Genomic DNA, 20,223 nt, shown 5'->3' with positions numbered 1-20,223 from the left:
CAACAATCTCGCTAAAGGCATCAAAATAAGGGCTATGAGCGCGTAAAGTGCGAGGGTAGCTGTCAAGTAGATGGACATGCAGACAGGGACGGATCAGTTTCCGATGTGCATGTGGCCGTAGAGGTTCAAAAGACACACCACTCATCCTTCACACCTCTGACACTTCTAAATATTGCATAAGTTGATGTAAAAAAACATTATTTAGCAGCATTTTGTGCGGAAAAGAGAAGACGAAATCAAGACAATAAAAAATCTCTAAAACATACAGCACAGTGAAAAAGGGTTTGTTACAGGTTTGTTACATGTTTTGAATCAAACACTTTTGAATATTAAAGGCAGCCAGGATAAATTCATAATATGGTTTTCAAATTATGATTTCTCTTTTTAAGGGGGAAAACATAATCTGTCGGAACATGTTCCCAAATCCAGTCCCACTAGACAGATCCAGACCTGATTTCTGGTAGTAATCTGGTCTGATTTCAGAAATCCCCAACTAAACTATACTATATCTTACAACATAAAGATTGGAAATCCCATGATCTAAAGAAATTTGACCAATAAGAACCAAAGACATTGACATCTATGAGTCTAAAAAGGATTAGAAATTTTTATAAGGCTTTGGGACTCCAGCAAACTACACAGAGAGAGGCATGACCCACGAACTGACAAAATATTGAGCAGTAGTGAATCTTCCAAATAGTGGCCAACTTTATACCCCAAAAGTGCATTGATGGTTAATGCAGAAGGATTAGTTGATGGAAGTGCTCCATGAGATTTTTGTGATGGTAATTCCCTTTCAGAAATGCTGCATGTTTTATTAGATCAGGTGTAACAGCGTGCACATGTTACAAAAAGTAATACTAACGAGATAAGACAGACCTTTATTTTCTCAAAGGTCTGTGGGATAATTAAGAGGTATTTTTCTTTTTTGGATAGAAGTGAGACAGACCTTTTTTTTTGTCAGCAGGGATTCTGGCCTTGGAACTCTCACACTGATCATGTTTTTGTCCAGCCTATTTGTGTTTAATTGATGAATAATGAATATGCCTTAAACCTAAGTAAAACTTGAATTAGAATGGCCTAGCAAAAGTCAAGTCTTAATTCCGCAATATGACACAATGATAAGGTCAACAATAATTATTTCGAACTGCTTTTTTCATTTAGTAAGGTTATCTTTGTCCACAAAGTACCCAGAACTACATCTAGTGCACTGCAGACTTTACTTGCATTTATTTAGGTCAATAATCTGAAACCTTTGTGACAAAAAGTGTGACAAAACAAAATAAATCTGTAAACAGACACTTTTTCACAACACTGAATAAACTAATATGGATGTAATGCTTCACAAAATATGTTAAAATTATGATTTCTTCATTTTAAGTTGCTTTTAATAAATAAAAAACCATTTGCCTAAATATCAGTGCATTCAATTTTGAATTCATTGTAGCGTTTTACTTTTTATTCATGCTAAAACAGCTTTGTAACAAAAGTCAACATAATGTATGTCAATGTTTGTAGAAGTATTTATTATCATCAACATATAGCAATAACATATGTATGATTTATATATAAGAAAAATATTTTTTTTTCAAGGAAAGTGAGCAGGTATGCACATTTTCAGTATAATATGTTAGACAAAAACTGGAAACCAAATTGTCTTTAAAACATAATGATCACATTTGTAAAATCTGTAGGAGAAAAAAATCACAGGAGGGACGATGAAGAACAAAACGTTTTTATCTGCTCAACTAAAAACATAGCTCATTTGGCTTTAGGTAATTATTTGGCTTTCATTGTCAGTGTTGTATTGAAATTTATCTGATTAACAATGTGATTCTATCAGATAAGTTTAACAAATTTTGTGAAGTAAGTGAGATAATAACAAAAGCATTTTACATTTTCACTTTAAAGATAGAGATAGGGAAAGATGAATAACTAAATAGTGCAGCAATGTACATTAGATTGGCTATGCCTCTATTGTCAGGTTAATCTGGATCAATTTCTTTTATCCTGCAAAGTTACATAACAAAAACATGCTGTGCTCCGTTGTCTGACAGGTCTTTGTCCAGCAGCTTTTTCATTGAAGGATGGTCATTTGGAGGAACATGGCGATAGTCATTAGGATCACACCAGCTATCCTGGATGTGGCCACTTCTGGAGCTACACATGGAAAAATGGCAGGAGTTGGATACAGCGTTAGATTTGTGTTATAAATGTAAATGGTAACTACAATACTATCCATACCCCTGGTTGATTTGGCTTTTAAATTATTCTGACTCAGTTGCTTGAAAATATTGTTTCTGATAGGGAACAAGACAGGCATCTCTCAAACAGTAATTAAATATATGTTTTTTCCCCTCCAGCTTGTTGTAGATATGACAAAAATGTTTATATTTTGAATAAAAAATTATGAACAAGGTCAGTGCTCAACGAGACTGAGTGGGGCTAAAGACCACTACCCAAGGATCTTTGGTGTAGTTTTGGACTGTGATCTAAATTTTAGCAGCCGCATCTTAGAAGCTCATCACCTTAATCTTTAGCTCCCGCCACAGATTTTCTATCTAATTCAAGTTAGCTGGATCAATCAAGACTAATAATTTTACTTCCAATCAGAAGAAATGTTGGTAAAATAAAAATATACATTTAATACAGGGTCTGCCAGGGGTATGAATTTATTTTGGTACAACTGTAAGTTATTGAAACTGGCACAGAAATGTTAGAAAAATGCAATAGTTTCCAATTTTTTGTAGTAATTTGTAAGTGTGAGACATTAATATGCCAAATATTGCATAAATTGTCTAATATTAATCAACTGAAGCATTGAAGCTGATCTCTTACCTTGAGATGCAGTAGTATTTGTATTTGTATTTGTATTTGTGGTTACACTGGGAACTTGAGAAGCTGGTGGAGTACGTCCTGGCATAGTAGCTGTTTGGGAGGGGTTTGGTCCAGGAGTTGAGGGAGCATTACTTGGAGGAGGGTCGGTTGCATTTCTGTCCATAAAATCAGCGACCAGGAGACTCACAGGCCCAGAGCGGATAGAGTATGTGCTAGTGAACACACTGTCAATCAGTGTGCTAGTAGAACGGCTTGAGTTGCTACACAGATCAGGGCAGGTGCCAGAGGGCATGGTGGCAATGCACAGGTTGACTTTGCATTCAATATACATCTGGAAGTACAAAAAGCTGCTGTTAACAATAAGATCAAATTGAAAAAAAATTTTATTTTAGAACATAACATAGTAAATGCAGACATGAAAGCAAACCATACGTATTAATATGTTTAGCTAGGATTTTATGTGGTAGATCAACAAGCACAGCCGAAATATGCAGTGTAAAGAAAAGGACGTATGGCTTTTTACATTTTTACCAATAAATATAACAAAAGTATGCATTTATATTTAGTACCTCCGAGTAAATACTTTATCAAACCAAATATGCCAGCTTTACATGCCTAAAAATGTAAACCTTTGCAAAGAAAAACGAAGTTCTAGAGCTCAGTTTTTTTCCAGATTTTTGCCGTCTTCTTTTATCTTCCTTCTTTTACTCGTGTTTTAATTTTTCTCATTAACGTTCTCCACATCAATAAAATATAGTGATCAAATCTTGTATAGATTTTGTGTTTGTTCTTTTTAAAAGATTACAATTGAGAAGAAATTTTTATTATGGTAATTTTTATGGAAATAAAGAGTTTTCTAGGATTTCATCAGGGGGGCTAATATTTCTGTCTGGTCAACAGAGTTCTGGGTTTCTGCTACTCTGACTAAGTACTTCAACAGACAGTAAAGTGTTTGCTGTTTTCTTTTACTTTTTCTGTTGTCAGATGGTGACTACAGTATTTCTTATGTTTTAAATTTGTCCTTATTGTATAGTATCATTTCTTTTCTTGTTATTTTAATCCCGTACACATAAATTAACAAAAACAAGATACATTTCTATAATTAATCCAAAGTGATGGACCAACCAGTATTTAATTCGCATCATCTAACTGTAGATAAAATAAAATAAAAACGTAGACTTGAAATGGGCAAAAAAAAAGCATAAGATGTGACGTAAATGTTGTTGAGTGGGATTCCAGACCTTTGTTCCTGAGACTGAAAATGAATTTATATCCAGACGGTAAATCTTGAAAGTGTTTTGCTCTGTAATTATCTCCAGTGTGTTGTTGGACGTCATGCACCTGAGCAGAAATTGAAACCAAAGGATCTGTTTTAATGATTCCTTCTACTTAGGATATATCATTCAGTATCTGTCAGATTTCCGTGGGATGTAAATAATTAGAATAATAATAAAACATACTTACCCTTTTTCCATGATAGGACGGCTGTCTGTTAAGTTCTCCATCTCAGATTCCCTGCATTCTGTCACTATCATCTCAGCTCGATCAATACTGCAGTTAGACAACACATACAGGTCCAACGTCTTCACCGTCTCCTCAGGTTGGACACCAGTCTGAGTGCTGCTATTGGAGGTGCTGCTTTCTGAGCCTGTATCCCGACGAAATCTTGGAGATAAGACATTGGAACGAAACCTGGGAGAGGATGTGAGTCGTGCCCTAGGCCCTTGTCCTGGAAGGTGAAACTCTAACCAGACCATAACCTCGCCAAACGTTTCCCTCTCTGTTGGAAAGTTGACGGCAAACTGCGACCCTTTGACCTGGGCTCCTGGGATCCGGCAGGCCAGAGGGAGGATGAGCGAGGGCCGGCGGCTGATCACGGTGTGATGCACGCTTTTCAAGGTGTTGGTATAAACCAATTCTGTACCAGAGTGCTGAAAACAAACAACATAGGATAACATTTTTTTGGTGCTGAAAATGTTGGTATCTGAAGTGACGTGACAAAAAGTTTTCTCTATGACTAGATTTGGGTAAGTAAAAAATATGTACTTAGACTGTAAAAAGCTAAACATTCATTAAATCAGAGACATTGTTCCTTTCTCACAGACTAAACAATAAAAATATCCTCAGATTCTGCGGAAGTTTTCATTTAAAGTCTATAACCATCACTGCTACCAAGAAACTCAGTAACTGTTAACACTCCTGACAGTTTCTGCACTATAATTAGCTAAATTTTTACTTATTTTAAAAAAACCTTTCTGCTGGTATTGCATATCTCTGTTTTTTCCAAATATTAAACTTTTCATATATTATAAACAGTCTGTTGTCTTTTAATGCACAAACACATGCACATTTTGTCATTGATCTCTTGAATTTTCCACATTTGAACTTTACATTACAAACCCAAATGTGTATTGGGTCTGAAAACAAGTATTTCTTTTCTTCCTTTTAGCTAATATGCATAATCAATCAAATCTAAAAAAAAAAGAAAACAATACATTTTTACATAGTATCTGGTTGTTCAGTAAAAAGGCTTTGAGTGCTCATTGCTTTCCTTTGAACCAATTTCAAAGCCCTCACTAACGTAACTTCAGGGAACCTGAATTGTAAAAAAATATATATATTTTTGTAAAATTTACATATTGCAATTTTTAAAACCCTATGAATTAAAAAATATACTTGTGTGTAAATTTAATATTTATTTTTAGTGTTTCAGGCTGTCTGTATGCCAACTTCGGTAGGTGTAAGACTCGATGAGCCTACTCTGCAAATTTGAAGATTTAAAGCAAAAATGTGCCTTGATGTTTGTTATTTGGAAAGGTTTTGAAAATATACAACAACAAGGAAAAAGACATTTTACCACAGCCTTTGTCCCGCAGCCACCTAATGGTATGTGCGCAGTCAAGTGTGTGCTGTTGTGGGTGACGGGACAGGTGGGGCTGTTGAGCTGCAATTCATCCAGGTTCACATTGGTGAGGGAGGTGACAGGGAGCAGCAGAGACATCTCTGTCTGATTACACCTGAGCTCTATAAGGAAATACCATCAGCAGATTGTTCATTAGTTTAACATTGTCACAGACACAATTAACATTCATCTCACACACACACAACAGTGGAATTTAGCAAAGTGTTGCAGTAACTTAACCAGTTCCATCAGGCAGAGTCCTCATTTCCCCTGAAATAAACAAACAAACAAACATATTTTAGTAGTCTATACAAATGAAACCATGCAGGAGAGGCTTACTGTAACTGATAACCATCATTATTCTTGTATGAGTCTTACTTTGGTACAGCCACACACATCGCAGCCCTGACTGAAAACTGGAAAGACGAGAAGAACAGATCAGACCATTTTACAGTCTGCAAATATTTTTGTCTATATTTGGCTAAATGTACCATTAGAGTAAAAGGATTTCCATAACAATTGTACATAAGAAATATTCTTTAGAAAATATATATATCTGCGTGGAAAAGGCAACGGGAATTTAGCATGAAGGACATGACATCAAGAAAAAAAATACTACAAATAAATACTGAACTTTTACAGCTTTGTTTCAACTTTGTAGCAACAAAATAATTTCTATCAACTTAACAAACCTGTAAAAGGATAGCAAAATTTACAGCATCAAACACTCTTCAAATTGTTAATAATTGAGGATTTCACGTTAATAACAAACCTCTTGGTGTTTGCAACAAAGCAGACAGGCAAAAGCTGGGTCAGGTTGTTTGCAGAGCGGATCCAGGCCATAGTTAGTTTCGCCAGGTTGCTGATGGATACAAAGCCAACTCTGTACAGGTCAGGGGGGCCGACCACCGCTATCTCCAAAACACTGCAAGAGAACAAAAACGACGTTCCCACAAGTTTACAAAATGGGCTTCTGGCAAAACTCTATCAAACCAACAGCCTTTTTATTATAAGCTTTGAAGTGGCAACAACCACATGAGTTAATCAGTTAGTTTTATTCACCCAATGCAGACAAAAGAAAGTTTTATATTCAAAATATTAAAATAAAAAGCTCAACATTATAAATAGTAGTTGTTATTTAAAGATAAACTCAATGTGTATATGGACATATGTAATTCAGCTGAGGCACAGTAAGTTCAAGAGTACTATTTCTGTAACGACTGAGCCCCAAATATGCAACACAACAATCAAAACCATGTCAGGTATATTGATTCAACAGATTTCTGAGAATCACAATGTGAGAACTCTAAAGGTAAAATATGGGGAGCTCTTTAGCTCTAAACAAGATAAGGGAATACTTTTTGTAAAAATCCACTGACACAATATGTATTAAGGAGTGTGCATCCATTAATATTAAGTGAAACATTAATTAAACACTCAGGACTGTTCTTTTTTTTGCTGTACTGTTGAGATCTTATAAAAACAAACATTTAAAAAAGATTGGATCAGTTTTAAATACTTCAACAACAGGAATTTTCAGGTTAAAAAAATGCTACAATTTCTACATAAAACCCCCCAGCAAGCTGCATCAGTGACAATAAAACAACAAAGTATATTTTTCTGCTGTTGGGTAAGCTCCTGTTATGTCTTAAGTAAACAACACCACACCCTAAACACTTTTACGGGAAGAAATATTAAAGGCTTTTGATGACGCACCTCTCCAGGTCCGACTTGTAGTTAGCATTGAATTTCCCCTCCTGAAACGGCAGGACAAACTGCACAGAGTCTCTATCTGGAGTCCCATCAAGGACCAGGGGGTTAGAACCGCAGCCTGAAGCCGATTCCTCCACTGAAGGACAGCAGAGATGTATTAAAAAACTTCAAATATTGCAATTTCAGCATGAAATTACGACAAACGATAATCTACTTAAAAAAGAAAGATCTAAAAATAAGCTGTCCTGGTAATATTCCTCCTTTTAAAATTTGATCACATTCATTATCAGATGCTTTTAACCAACTTTTTATCTAAGAAACTGATACAGACAAAAATAAAGTTGGTGATACCCTTACACATTTTTGAATAATGCTTCTTTGTTCCTGCAAAATAATAATAATAAAAAAACGGTTGCATACTTTTGATATGTGTTAAGATTAACAACAGGCATTAACAAAAGAAATTATTTGTTGTTTATTTAAAGATATGCTGAAATAGATTTGTTGGTATTCCTGGAGTAAAAAATTAAAATTTGCAATATAGTTATGTTTGCAACTATTAGTTTTTCCTCCACAAAAGGTGGACATAAGAGGAAATGCATCTGAATGCATAAAGAGTCAAGGAAACTGTCCATAGTTGATTGCTGAGATCAAGGCTCTGATTGAAGAAGCAAAGAAAGAAAGGATGAAAGAAAGATGAGATACAGCAGTAGGACAGAGAAGAAAATCCGTAAATATGAATGTTTCTTTTTCTCTCTTTCTTCTTTTACCACACTCATTTATACCTTCAAATAGAGAAGAACAAATTTAAATAATCTTGGAAGACATATAAAAGCATTTTTCTCCAAACATGGAGAAGCAGCATTCAGTTTTTATGCACCACTAATCTGGAACAAACTTCCAGAAAACTGCAAAACAGTTGAAACACTGAGTTCCTCCAAATCAAGGCTAAAAAACCCACATGCTTAGAGTTGCCTTTGATTAATAATTACTGTAACACTGATCAATATATTTAATGTACATTATTATTCTCAATGATTTTCTTCATTGTGAAGCACAGAGATGACTGCTGCAAAAATGTGCTGGCACAAAAGTATTAGGCTTATATTTTTTTACGCTAAGTTAATTAGTTTAATCATAAGAAATATTCAGTTGAAGCAAAACTTGAGGTATGATTGGTGTTAAACAGAGTAAATAATTTAACCTTTGTCAGTTCCAAGATGATTCAGGGGTAATTGGTACTAAAATATCAAAAAAGAAAATGAACCATGCCAGTCACCTTCTAGTCAGGCCTCAGGACAAATTTAACTACTAATACATTTCTACTGAACGTGTAGTTATGAAAATACATCATCAGAAGCACAAAACATAATTCTGTCATCATTACCTCAAGAAGGCTAAGCAGAAATTAAAAAGTAGACTGAAAAGTATCCCCACCCTTCCTGCTTCAGAAGAAATTACAAAGCTTAAGGTGAAACCGCATGCCTATTAAGGAGAAAGTTTTTCCTTTGTGCCATTCTGGAACATTCAGTACAATGTTCTAACACCATGCCGGGGTGGAAAGACATAATTGGTGACTTTAAAACAGCATTTCTTTTGTCCATACAGGAAGAAATATAAGAGCATTTTCCTAATGGTTCAGAATATTTTTATGATGTAGAATTCTATAATTTGTAGTTGGTAATGGGAGGATTGCTCAATCAGATGTTTTTACCTGAAGTGTAATTGGAGCTGAACGAGGATGTACTTTGTTTTTGTTATATAGCTGCTGCACCAGGAAGAGACTCACCAGTGAGAGAGAGGTGCACAGGAACAGAGCTGAGGGGAGAATTGTATAAAATCTGTCTCGTTGGAGGCGAGGGAATCAGGTCCTCTGCCATCAAGTAGATGAAGTATTGTCCTGCGGCTGCTTTTCCAGTGAATGTCAGAGTGCAGCTCGCCTGTTAAAAATAAAGTTTCACCAAGCAGTTTGTAGAGTATGACAGAGTATTGATGAACAAGACAAACTTTCTGTAGAAAGTCAGGTTAGAAGTTTACAACATAAAAATCCACAAACAGGTTACTTGAATTCTTTCAAAATCTCATAGATCACGCAAAGATGTTTAGGTATCAACTAAAAGAACTAAATGTGCAATCAGAACCTTATTTTACTGCACAAATATTTATTTGTCACATGAGAAAAAAGTGTTTTGGCAGGCAGCTAGTGCTTCATGATTTCTTAACGTGTTTCTTCCTAAAAAGTTTTACACAACTCAGCTAAGCAGTGAGATGAAGAAATGAACACAGAGAAAATGTGGTCGGGACTTCTCAATTTAGTCTGTGAAAACAGTCATTTGGAGCTACGCAGTCGATAATCTGATTGGTTGGAAGGTGAGGATGAACATTTAGCAACAGGATATGTAACCAAAGAGCTGCAACTTTCTAGAATAATGGGGAAAACAGAGTTATTTAAATCCTAAGTGTCCAAAACACACAACAGTTTTCACAATTACAATATTTAGCTTGGAAACATATGTACACTTGATAAGTTAAGAGTTCGTAGAAGGGACAGTCAGCAGCGATTATAAATGTTTCTTTAAGATGCTTTTTGTCACTGTAGTACTGTAAGTAGGGCCTCTTTGAGATTGCCCTTTCACATTATGAGCAACCATCTTTAGCTTCTCTAAGGTCAGTGTTGATGTCTTTCTGTCCTGGTATTGTTTGAAAACACAGATGTAGGCTCCACACCTAGAAACTGCTAATTGTGTCCCTTTAGTGGTTTTCACATTGACGATGACGATGATCTAGGGTTGAACAATTTTAGAACCATATCCATGAAGACCATATCCTACTTGAAAATATGATAAACATTTTTCAGTTTATGAAACCCAGAAGATTCACCTCATCCAGTTCCAGGAAATTGTGAGGAAAACAGTCCCGGCACTCTCCAGTGTCGGCACGAGCAAAGCGGCACCGGACATTGTCCCCATCCAGGTCTTTTGTTGAGATATGGAAGTCAGCGGGACAGTTCACACTGGCCCTGATAATAAAATCAGTGTCAGCAACAAGTAATTACTCAGTCTCTAAGGAGATCAATTGTTGAGAACGTACAGGCAGCAGAAAGATTAATTTAGATATAGATTCAGACTTTTAAAAAAGCCATTTGGTAACATTTAGGCCTAATTTAGCTTGTAACTTGAGTTTTAGCCACTGAGGTCCAATGACAGTGATGAAGTAAACAACTTCAAAATTCGAAACAGGTGTTTTCAACTTTAGCGGCATCATTCCAATGTAGATGAATAACTGAGAACTTTAAGGCTTTAATAAACCTTTGACGTGTGGGCTTTTTCTGGTCCCATAAATTGTTGAGCTGTGTAGAGCTTAATTTAATGTAGTTTACAGTAAATTGTGGTCACTGTGAAGAAGTTGTTAGTAGCAGATGAGTGTGTTACCTCAGTGGAGGAGGGAGAGCCACAAAAGGAGGCCTGTTAAGTTTTCCATTATTCGCCCGAATCTTTGGGTCTGCTTTTATCGAGACGTAAAACTCTGTCTTGAATCTAAAGGAAATAATAAAAGAGCTTTAGAAAAAGTATTTTACTTTTTTTTTTTTTTTACTTGACATTACTTGAACAGTTAAATAAAAACCCATCTGGAATTACACTTTTTAAGTGCTTTAAAAAGTGGAAACTAAAAAAAAACAACAAGTTCAAATTCTATGTGTATTTTCAGTATTACACATTTTGAAGAATATAGAAAACAATTTAGAAGTCCTAGTTTTTGCATGTTTAAAATTTGGGAGTGAAAATTTGAGATTTCATACCCTAATTTGAGAAAGGTATTGTAATTGCTAGGTACGGTTTTCTGCCACTGGCGGACACACCACGCGGGGCTGGGTTTRGTGTAGCTGAAAGGTAGGGCGGTGCGGTGGGCCTGACAGTCCTCTCCTGCTGCACAGACTGCTAACAAATCAGGACAAGGAGAGGGAGTAATGACGCTAAAATGAGCCCGAACCTGCAAGAGAAAAGGGACAAAATTATATAGTGCGTAGTTTTTTCAGATTAATTTCCTTAATAGGCTTAAGTTGAGAAATACTTTCCTTTCTGGAAAGCAAATTAAAATACAGCTTATATGAAAACAAAAGTACAGCATAAATGACATATTTTGGCATAAAACTTTAATTTTAGCATATTGACATAAATCATAAATCATTAATATCAGTGCCTATAAAAATCCTTTTAGAAGAGAGGAATATTTTGCCCACCGTTTTCCCTCCATACTCCTCCAGAGGCACAACATGCACCGTGAGGCCCAGGGACGAGGCTTCGTAGGCCGGACTCAACAGGAAGAGAATCAGCCACTGCAGCAGGACACCCAGTTTGAGTCTGTGCAGCATCTCAACTCCTCAGTGAGACATGGAGTCTGATGGACGGCAACAAACTGTTTACTTTTCAACAACAAACGATGGATAATAGTCTTACAACCAGGGTATTACAAAAACATGAAGGCAGTGTAAGTCTACCCAGGATAAAGAGTCCATCTAAAACAAACTGCTGTTTGATGTCTGTGAGAAGACGGAGTGAATTAAGCTGTTATTGGATCTTCAAGAAAAGGAAAGAGGTAATGGGAGCTGTTCTGATTAGGCTGAGAGGAATGAGCTCCACTGCTCTCACTAAGATGTCTACGATGTGCAATCCAGAGTGTTTGATGTGTGCCACATCAAAGCTTACATGGTTTTAATGAATAATGTGGGAAAGGTATTGTAATTGCTAGGTACGGTTTTCTGCCACTGGCGGACACACCACGCGGGGCTGGGTTTGGTGTAGCTGAAAGGTAGGGCGGTTAGAAAAAAAAATGTTAAAAGGGACATATTATGATTTATTTTAAACAAGTTGTAGGTCTAAATGCTATGAATGTAATAAACAAAACATGTTTATTACAATTTTAAAACTTTCATTCATACACGTGAAAAAGGTTGCAAACAGATGAGCTGTTCTGCAATCGTACATCTTTGAATCTGAGTCAGACCCAGAATCAGAAGAAATGGAGCCTCCTGCACAACCATCAAGGGACGCGGTAGTGTAAATTAACAAAACAAAAAAAAAAGAAACAAAAAGCTGAATTTGACTGGATTGTTTGATAACTGGGATGTGAATCTGTCTGTATGAACTGAGAATTTTTCTTGAGATATTTGAGGTGAATTGGTGCAATATAAATAAACAGAATTTAATTTACACTCCTGTGGCGTCAGACTTGACCAGTTCAAGAGTCGATCTCTGTAAATGTGGTTCTGTCTATCAAACCTGGGGCACTGTTTTAAAGTAGTACCATTTGCCTTTTTTCCATTTTAAAACCAGAACATACCAACATATCAACTCAGCCTTAAAACTAATCTCTTGGTTCCAAACAACTGTTTTAGTAGAACTGCTACTATTGGTTCTTGATTCTAAAGAAGAGAGGGGTTGGAAATTTGACATTTTTCTGAAAGCTGAAGTCAACCACATTAAAAGTGTTCTTTATATTTTTGTAACTGTTTCATAATTATTTCAATAATTACATTCTCCACACTAAAATAAACCTGAACATATAAAGCAGTGATTTTGAAATTTCATAAAAAATATGCAATGCGCCCATCCATAAACCATTTGTTACAATACTCAGTGTAGACGGTTTTAATTGTTTAAGCAGATCTTAAACACTTTAAGATAGTATTTAAAATTCAAAGACATGAAATAAGTAAATAAATACCTAATTTAAATTATGCTAATTTGTAGTGAGAACTTTTCCAAATCCTGTTGGTTTAATTTGATAAACATTTGCTCAGTTTCAGGATAAATATACAGCTCTTATCTCTGTACTTTAATACCTTCCATAAGTTTTGGGAGGCATTAAGTCTATTTTATCATTGTCTTAATTATTATAGGTAAAAAATATATCACAGATTTTTGTTTTATATAAGGAAGATAATCACATCTTAATCTTATAAATACCCCTACCCCCAAATGGAGAAATGTGTTTGATGGTATAGTGCCAAATTGTATATTAATAAAACTGAATTTTGGTTCAGCACACAAATAAAACTTCACATTATACAATAACAGAAAGTAGATGCTTTTATTCATAGTTTTTCTTATAAATAGGGTTTTAGATGGTTGAGGTTTTGTTGAAAGGTCACTTTCATCCTAGAGGTTCAAGTGACAATTTTAGTAAATTCCAGTAAATTCTTGTTACGAGTCTTAAAATGTTTTTAAACAGAAGACTTTGGACAAACTAATTTGAATAATTTTACTCTTCAGAACTTGACACCTTTGGTTCTTTTATTGCTAACCTGTCACCCTTCACTGCTTTACTTTCTGTTCGCATTGCTCTGTTGTTCCAGTATGAAAATCACCTTAAGTTTGACAAAGGAACATTTCCCCCTCTTTAACCAATAGCTACCCAAGTCTTAATGTCATGAACATTTTATTGTACAGATACCATCAAGTCTTATCAATACAGCTCAGCTGTATATTTGATGGTGGTTTCATTACCATCAAATATTAAGATAATCTTGAATTTTCAAATTACAATAAACTTAAAAACCTCAAACTGATCCATTTACCTTCAGCTACTGGCCTCCGTTTTCTTCAAGTCCTGCTTGTGTTTAAAATGAAGGAGCTTTTCCGTGATGTCTTGAAAAGAAAGGTGTTGCTTAGCCAAAATTTGGGCAGAGAATGGAGTTAAACAGGCTGGACCAGGGCTTGGTGACGAGGCTGTACAATAGTTGCATGTCAAGAGGAGGGCTTAGCGAACAAGAGCTGGATCCTGTTCTCTGTTCAAAATGCTCTGCATATTTTTATCGTCACAGTCTGCATTAAGATACTTCAACCTAGTGGTGCTGAACGCACAGTGTCACAACAAAAACCACAAGAACATCAAGACAGAAACGAAAATTATTTTCATCAAGAGTGAACTTTATCATTATTATTTGCAGAAATAACGATACAATTATCTTTCATACATCGTTTAGAGCAAATATCCGAGTTGATAAAAAACATTTTGTTCTTGCATGGTTGAAAAGTTTCTACTGTCCCTTCAAGTAATGAAATAATCCAAGTCTAAGACATTTGTTTCTTAAATTAAAAATCACCTTTCAGGGCAAATTTCAGATGATTAAGCCATTTTATTACATCCAACGCCCATTGACATGATTATTTATATTTGGTCAGAAAGCAGTCCCACCCTCAGAGAGGAGAGGCGTTTAAGGAGATTGGTCCCTGGAGTTGGAGCAGAGGGTAGAGGAGGCTCCTCCGGCACTTGGAATGTCTCCTGGGCATCTGGACAAAGAGGGGATCCTCTCTGGACCCTGTACCTCATCAACTGCAGCTGGACACTCCAGATCCTTCCATTACTGGCCGTTTTTCACACTGAGCATTTTCTCCTGTAATAACAATTTCATTATAACCCCTTAGGAATCATTAGTGCATGACTTTACATTAAAAAAAAAAACATTATTCTTACTTTGATCATAGCCTCTAGCTTGATGGCGTCAGCAGCAAACTTGCGGATGCCGTCAGACAGTTTCTCCACAGCCATGCGATCCTCGTTGTGCTCCCAGCGGAAAGCTTTCTCATCTAGGTGGATCTTTTCCAGATCACATGCCTTAGCTGCAAAAAACAAAAAACAAAACAACAAAAATAGATGTGAATGCAAAAACGCCAAAGATTGACAGGTTCACAAGCTAGCACCTCGTAGATGTCCTCTAGTTGATTTAAATAAAGCCTCATTCATCCTACAGATCAAATTATGTATGGGAATCCATTTTAGTCAAAACTGTATCCGTGTATTCAATACTTAAAGATATCTTAATTTATTTGGCAACAGGTTTTTCTTGAATTTATCAATTTTCAAGCCGTTTGTTGAATGGAGTATAAACACTTTCTATAAATATACAGTACAGACAATTAAGGCATTTCAGGATTTTATAGTCTTAACGTCTACACATGATTTAGGTCAGGATTAACTTTGTTCATCTTTGAATAAAAAAACAAAACAAAACAAGAAATTGATTTTAATTTGAATTTATACTGAACAAAATTAGATTACGACATTAACCAAAAATTATTTAGAAAAGTCTTACATTTCTCCACAGTGAGCATTGCAGTGATGGCACTGTGATCCTGACTGAGTTCTGCCAGCAGTCCAGGGGAGATGGTGAGCAGGTCACAACCAGCCAGCGCCTTCACTTCCCCCGTGTTTCTGAACGAGGCCCCCATCACCACAGTGCTGTAGCCAAACTTTTTGTAGTAGTTGTAAATCTTGGTCACACTGATCACACCTAAAATGAACAAAACAAAAACATGCTCAAGGTTAAAATGCATACAATTACAAAAGCACTGGCAACTAATCAAGAGCTACTTTGTTATTGACATTTATAGTTGGCATAAGACCGCCATAAAAATAGTGCACCCTTCTTCAGTTTAATGAGTTATCTACTGATTTTAGCTAAAGTGCTTAAGGCTGAAACTATAAGTATAAATATGATTCAGTACAGCCATCATTACCTGGGTCTTCATGTGGCTCAAAGCTTTTGCGGTCTGTGTTCTCCTTATGCCAGTCGAGAATGCGCCCAACGAACGGTGAGATGAGAGTCACCTTTGCCTCCGCACAGGCAACGGCCTGAGCAAAGGAGAACAGCAGCGTCATGTTGCAGTGGACGCCATGCTTCTCCTCAAGCTCCCTAAAAAATAAACAACAGACGACATCAAGAATATTTCAAGAGTTTTCCCACCAACAGTTTTTAAAAGACAAGAACTTGAGAATATGGACAATCAAGAGAAACCAGGTTCTACCTATGACTGATTCAGTTTCTGGAATCAAACACAGTTGTGCATTCTCTGCCCATTGCAGATTCACTGATATGCAACCAGTAAAAAAAAAAAAAATCTGTTTTATCTGTAAATATCCTAACAGTACATTAATGTCACAGCACTGAGGCACCGTTTCCCAGACATCATGCAGGTTTACCTGCACGCAAGCTGGGGCCATAAATTTTAAGGTTGTTTGAGAATGTGTTGTGAGAATGACCTCCATCTAAAGAAAGTCAATTAGGAAGGAATTTTCCATCTTTAGTCCAGGCCCTTAAGGTCAAGAACTTGTGTCCGTCTTTGACACCAGAAACAAAGAGGGACTAATTTATAGGAATGCAAACTAGAATTCTCTGCATTTTTCTCAACATCTAACAGGACAGAAGTGATGCACTCTTCCCCTTTCTGAAGCAAAGACATGTTGCATTTGTCGGAGACAAATTTGCATGAAAACATTGACTAACGCATCTCTTTCTGCGTTAGTCAGTTTCATTACGCCAAAACCAAGATTACATACAGTGCCATACAAAATCTCGCTTCAAGTCATTGCCGTTATTGTATATTCACAAGATTGTAGAAGTTTGTTGTAATGTGACAGTGTGAGAAAGTTTTTAAAATCGACAGGCAGCTAACAGTTTGAGCTTTGGGGAAAGATTTTACCCTCTATGTATAAAAAGCACCTAGAGATAAAGCAGTGAAACGTTATTGCTAATTGCCAATTATCAAAGACCATGTATTTATTCACACTTTAAAACTTGAGTTTTGTTTGTAACTGGACAAAAAGTGAAAAGAGATAAATACTTTTGCACAGCAGCCTCAATGTTTTAGTTTTTACACCCTGAGACAAGTGTAGAGTCGAGATTTAAAATAAAATTAAATAAACATAATTTTTCTGCCTGACCTCACCGAATCAGGGCAGGAAGGTCAATTATAATAGTTTATTATTTACAGATTCACTTCAGTGATCAATAATTTGGACTAGATTAAACCCACAACTTTTCCTGTCAATTGCCAAGTTATCAAATAATTAATGGAAATAATTTCAACATTTGTGGTTAAGCAAAATAAAGGCATTAACAAAAATTTCCCTGCCTCCCTCCAAAATCTGCAGGTCAACATTTTTTCAAACTACGAATCTTTTTGCACAGTTAATCTTGGGTCTTCATTGTGACAGTTTAAGAGGCAATAATTTTACTGTTAGAGTAATTGGTATGTTTCAGTGAGGCAAAGATTGCTGTGATCAAGTGAATTTTACAAGGAACCCTTTAATCATCACAATCACTGATTAAGGAACGGGAACTAATAATTATGTAGGAAGTGTTTACTGGACTGCCCAGCTCAAATGAATTTTGCACATCGATTAAATAAGGTGCATCAAGGTCCATAATTCTCAAGCTACACACAAAGAACTGACTTAAGGTGAAAACCAGATTTTAGACTGTAGGCTTTAATCGAGGAGCCGAGTTCCCTGTTTGAATGCAATTACCCTTCAAAAAATGACTGACATAAATCTAATTTTAAGTCTGATTTAAAAATTTGATATAGATTGTATTATACTCACACGCACACATAAAGAATCAGACTTCTGTATATTAAAGCATAATTAAGAGCAGATGGACATACTTAAAACCTGCATACTCACTTCCCAGCCTGGATTCCCTCCCATGTAGAGGACAGCTTGATGAGAACGCGGTCCTTGCTGATGCCTGCCTCTTCATAAAGAGCAATGAGCTTCAATGCTCTTGCCACCATCTCTTCTTTATCAAAAGACAATCTGTACAGAGGCAGGAAAAGGCCAAAAGCGATGATTTGTATGTATATGTTTTACAAACATGTAATACGCATGTTTCATCCTATGCTTTATGTCACAAGTTTGACTTTCCCCATTCTTATTTATCAAAACCACTTTTTGTCATATTAGCTTGCATATGACTGCTGAGCATCTTCGATTTCACTGCATGAAACAATTTTGTTCCAAGTATATTCTAGCAGGTTTATATGATTAAAAACTTTTTTTTTTTAAATCACAATCGAAAAGTGTCAATTTAAAAATAAAAGAATAAAAAAAAAAAATTTCAATTAAAAAGACTTGACATATTTAATGGTGCCGGTATTTCATCTACTTTGTGGTGCTGTTCAATTCGTTTTACAATCTTGAAAAAATAAAATGATGATTTTTGTAAATTTCATGTTTTATTTTGCAATGTTTCCAGACTGATGCAACCTTCTGTTCATTTTGATGCCTGAACCTACATGTGTTATGCAGTCCTGTTTTGAAAAATCAGCTCTTGTAAAGATGTGGTGTGAACTGACACACACTGTATGAAACTTCAGACCAGAAAAATCTCAAACATGAAATGACTAAAACTGCAAAGGCATGAAATAAAGCTTTAATGAGCCGCGCGCACATGTTAACAGCAGCATTTAGCAAACAAATATTTGTGCCTTCATGCACAACAAAATGATCCTTATTTTCCTTTAATCGAGCAGCCCTGCTTCTCCCACTCTACACTGCATAGGCTGGTGTCTGCACCCACCTGGCATCCACCTCCGTAGAGACTCTGCCTGGAACCTTTTTCAGGATCTCCAGTCCGAAACTCACAAACAGCTTGTCCATGGTGTTGGCTACCTGCTCCTCTTCAGTTCTGCAAAACAGAGAAACTAATTTATGTCAGAGTTACAGTGGATGGAACAATTAGTTAACACTTAGACAACTCTATATGACAGACTAAAGAGACACTTGATCATTACATTTGGCTTTTCTTATGTTGGAGAACAAATTCTTACCCTCCATTGGCAATACCATATTTAATGGCCTGATCCACAAGGTGCTGGTAGGCTGGCATCTTAGCAGCAGCCAGGATCAGAGATGGGTTAGTGGTTGCATCCTGAGGTTTATACTCATCAATGGCTGCAAAGACAGAAAGAACAGATAAGTGTCTTGAAACCTGAATTAGATTTTAACAGAGGCAAAATCATGAAAACAGAAGAGTGAGGAACTGTTTGTACGTTTCAAAACACCACAGATTAAACTTTTGCTTCATCAAAACTTAAAAATCCATGCAAGATGAGAGAACGTTTAAGCCCGACAACTGAAACATAAAAGCTGAAGTCAGTAAGAAGTGCTGCCATCTAGTGCATGAGTGTTTCTCCCCGCTCTATTCTCAGTAGTTCTGTGTTTTGTTTACAAAAACAGAAAAAAAGGAGCAAAAAGGCAATCACAAATGACTTATCCAATAAAGAAAACTTTAATGAGATAATGTAACGCTACATGTCAGCACCACTAGAAAATAGTATAATTTATCCTAAAATGTGCAGGAAACTAGGTTTTCCACTGAAGTCCAAATTATGTTTCAAGCTCTTCAGCTTCAGAACAAAACCAGCCTCTGTTCAGTAGCTGGTATGCTGCCACCTCTTTCAACACAGGGGGGAGGACAGTGGGAATCTTTCAACATGTTGGTGCTTTTGGACAAGCTGTGTCAAAATAATGGCATGTGATCCATCCACTAGTTATTATTCAGAAATAAGTTTTTTGGCTCAAATTATGCAGCAAATGTCACATTTTATCTGAGGGAAAGAAAAAAAATGTATACAATAGTTGTTCTTGCATCGAGTAACTGGATTTCACGTCGTTTCTCAGCCCCTTCAGTTTACCTTCAAACTTCGCACAAGTCATTTTTTTTCCCTCCACACRTTGATAAGTGTTTAGTGGCACTCTATATTGAACAGACATGCTGCTAATGTAAACATGTCTGAGCTTGCAAAAGCCAAATACAGATCTCTTACAGCATCTGCACAAAACCTAGATTACACAAATCAAACAACCAGTGGAAATCCTGAAAAACTGCTTCTGGCCGTTGTTTCATCAGTGACACTCCTTTCAGCAGTAGCCAGTGCAATTCAGACAAAACTGCATCTTAAGACATTACTGATGTGTATAAGAAGCAG

At 36.2% G+C, this 20,223-nt stretch overlaps 2 protein-coding genes across 2 annotated transcripts; both read right to left on the bottom strand.

Annotated features, from left to right (window-relative positions):
* Nucleotides 1–1,503: 1,503 nt before the first annotated feature.
* On the bottom strand, nt 1,504–14,149 carry LOC103462701 (uncharacterized). Its single transcript, XM_008405643.2, has 15 exons — nt 14,031–14,149; nt 11,694–11,851; nt 11,253–11,443; nt 10,885–10,989; nt 10,334–10,472; nt 9,243–9,393; nt 7,457–7,589; nt 6,513–6,665; nt 6,119–6,156; nt 5,981–6,010; nt 5,696–5,862; nt 4,303–4,769; nt 4,080–4,179; nt 2,839–3,169; nt 1,504–2,160 (listed from the first exon to the last, which is right to left on the bottom strand). Exons 2-15 carry the CDS (start codon nt 11,823–11,825, stop codon nt 2,078–2,080), a joined length of 2,220 nt encoding a protein of 739 aa, XP_008403865.1. The 5' UTR covers nt 11,826–11,851; nt 14,031–14,149; the 3' UTR covers nt 1,504–2,077.
* A 212-nt stretch (nt 14,150–14,361) lies between these two features.
* taldo1 (transaldolase 1) lies at nt 14,362–19,220 on the bottom strand. Its single transcript, XM_008405645.2, has 7 exons — nt 19,063–19,220; nt 18,813–18,920; nt 17,918–18,049; nt 15,973–16,148; nt 15,549–15,746; nt 14,930–15,075; nt 14,362–14,849 (listed from the first exon to the last, which is right to left on the bottom strand). The coding sequence occupies exons 1-7, from the start codon at nt 19,119–19,121 to the stop codon at nt 14,817–14,819; spliced, it is 852 nt and encodes a 283-aa protein (XP_008403867.1). The 5' UTR covers nt 19,122–19,220; the 3' UTR covers nt 14,362–14,816.
* Nucleotides 19,221–20,223: the final 1,003 nt, after the last annotated feature.

This window comes from Poecilia reticulata, linkage group LG3, assembly GCF_000633615.1.
Source record: "Poecilia reticulata strain Guanapo linkage group LG3, Guppy_female_1.0+MT, whole genome shotgun sequence".
Classification (NCBI taxonomy): domain Eukaryota; kingdom Metazoa; phylum Chordata; class Actinopteri; order Cyprinodontiformes; family Poeciliidae; genus Poecilia; species Poecilia reticulata.
The sequence above is the reverse complement of the archived record's forward strand: the minus strand, read 5'-3'. Positions and strand labels throughout refer to the sequence as shown.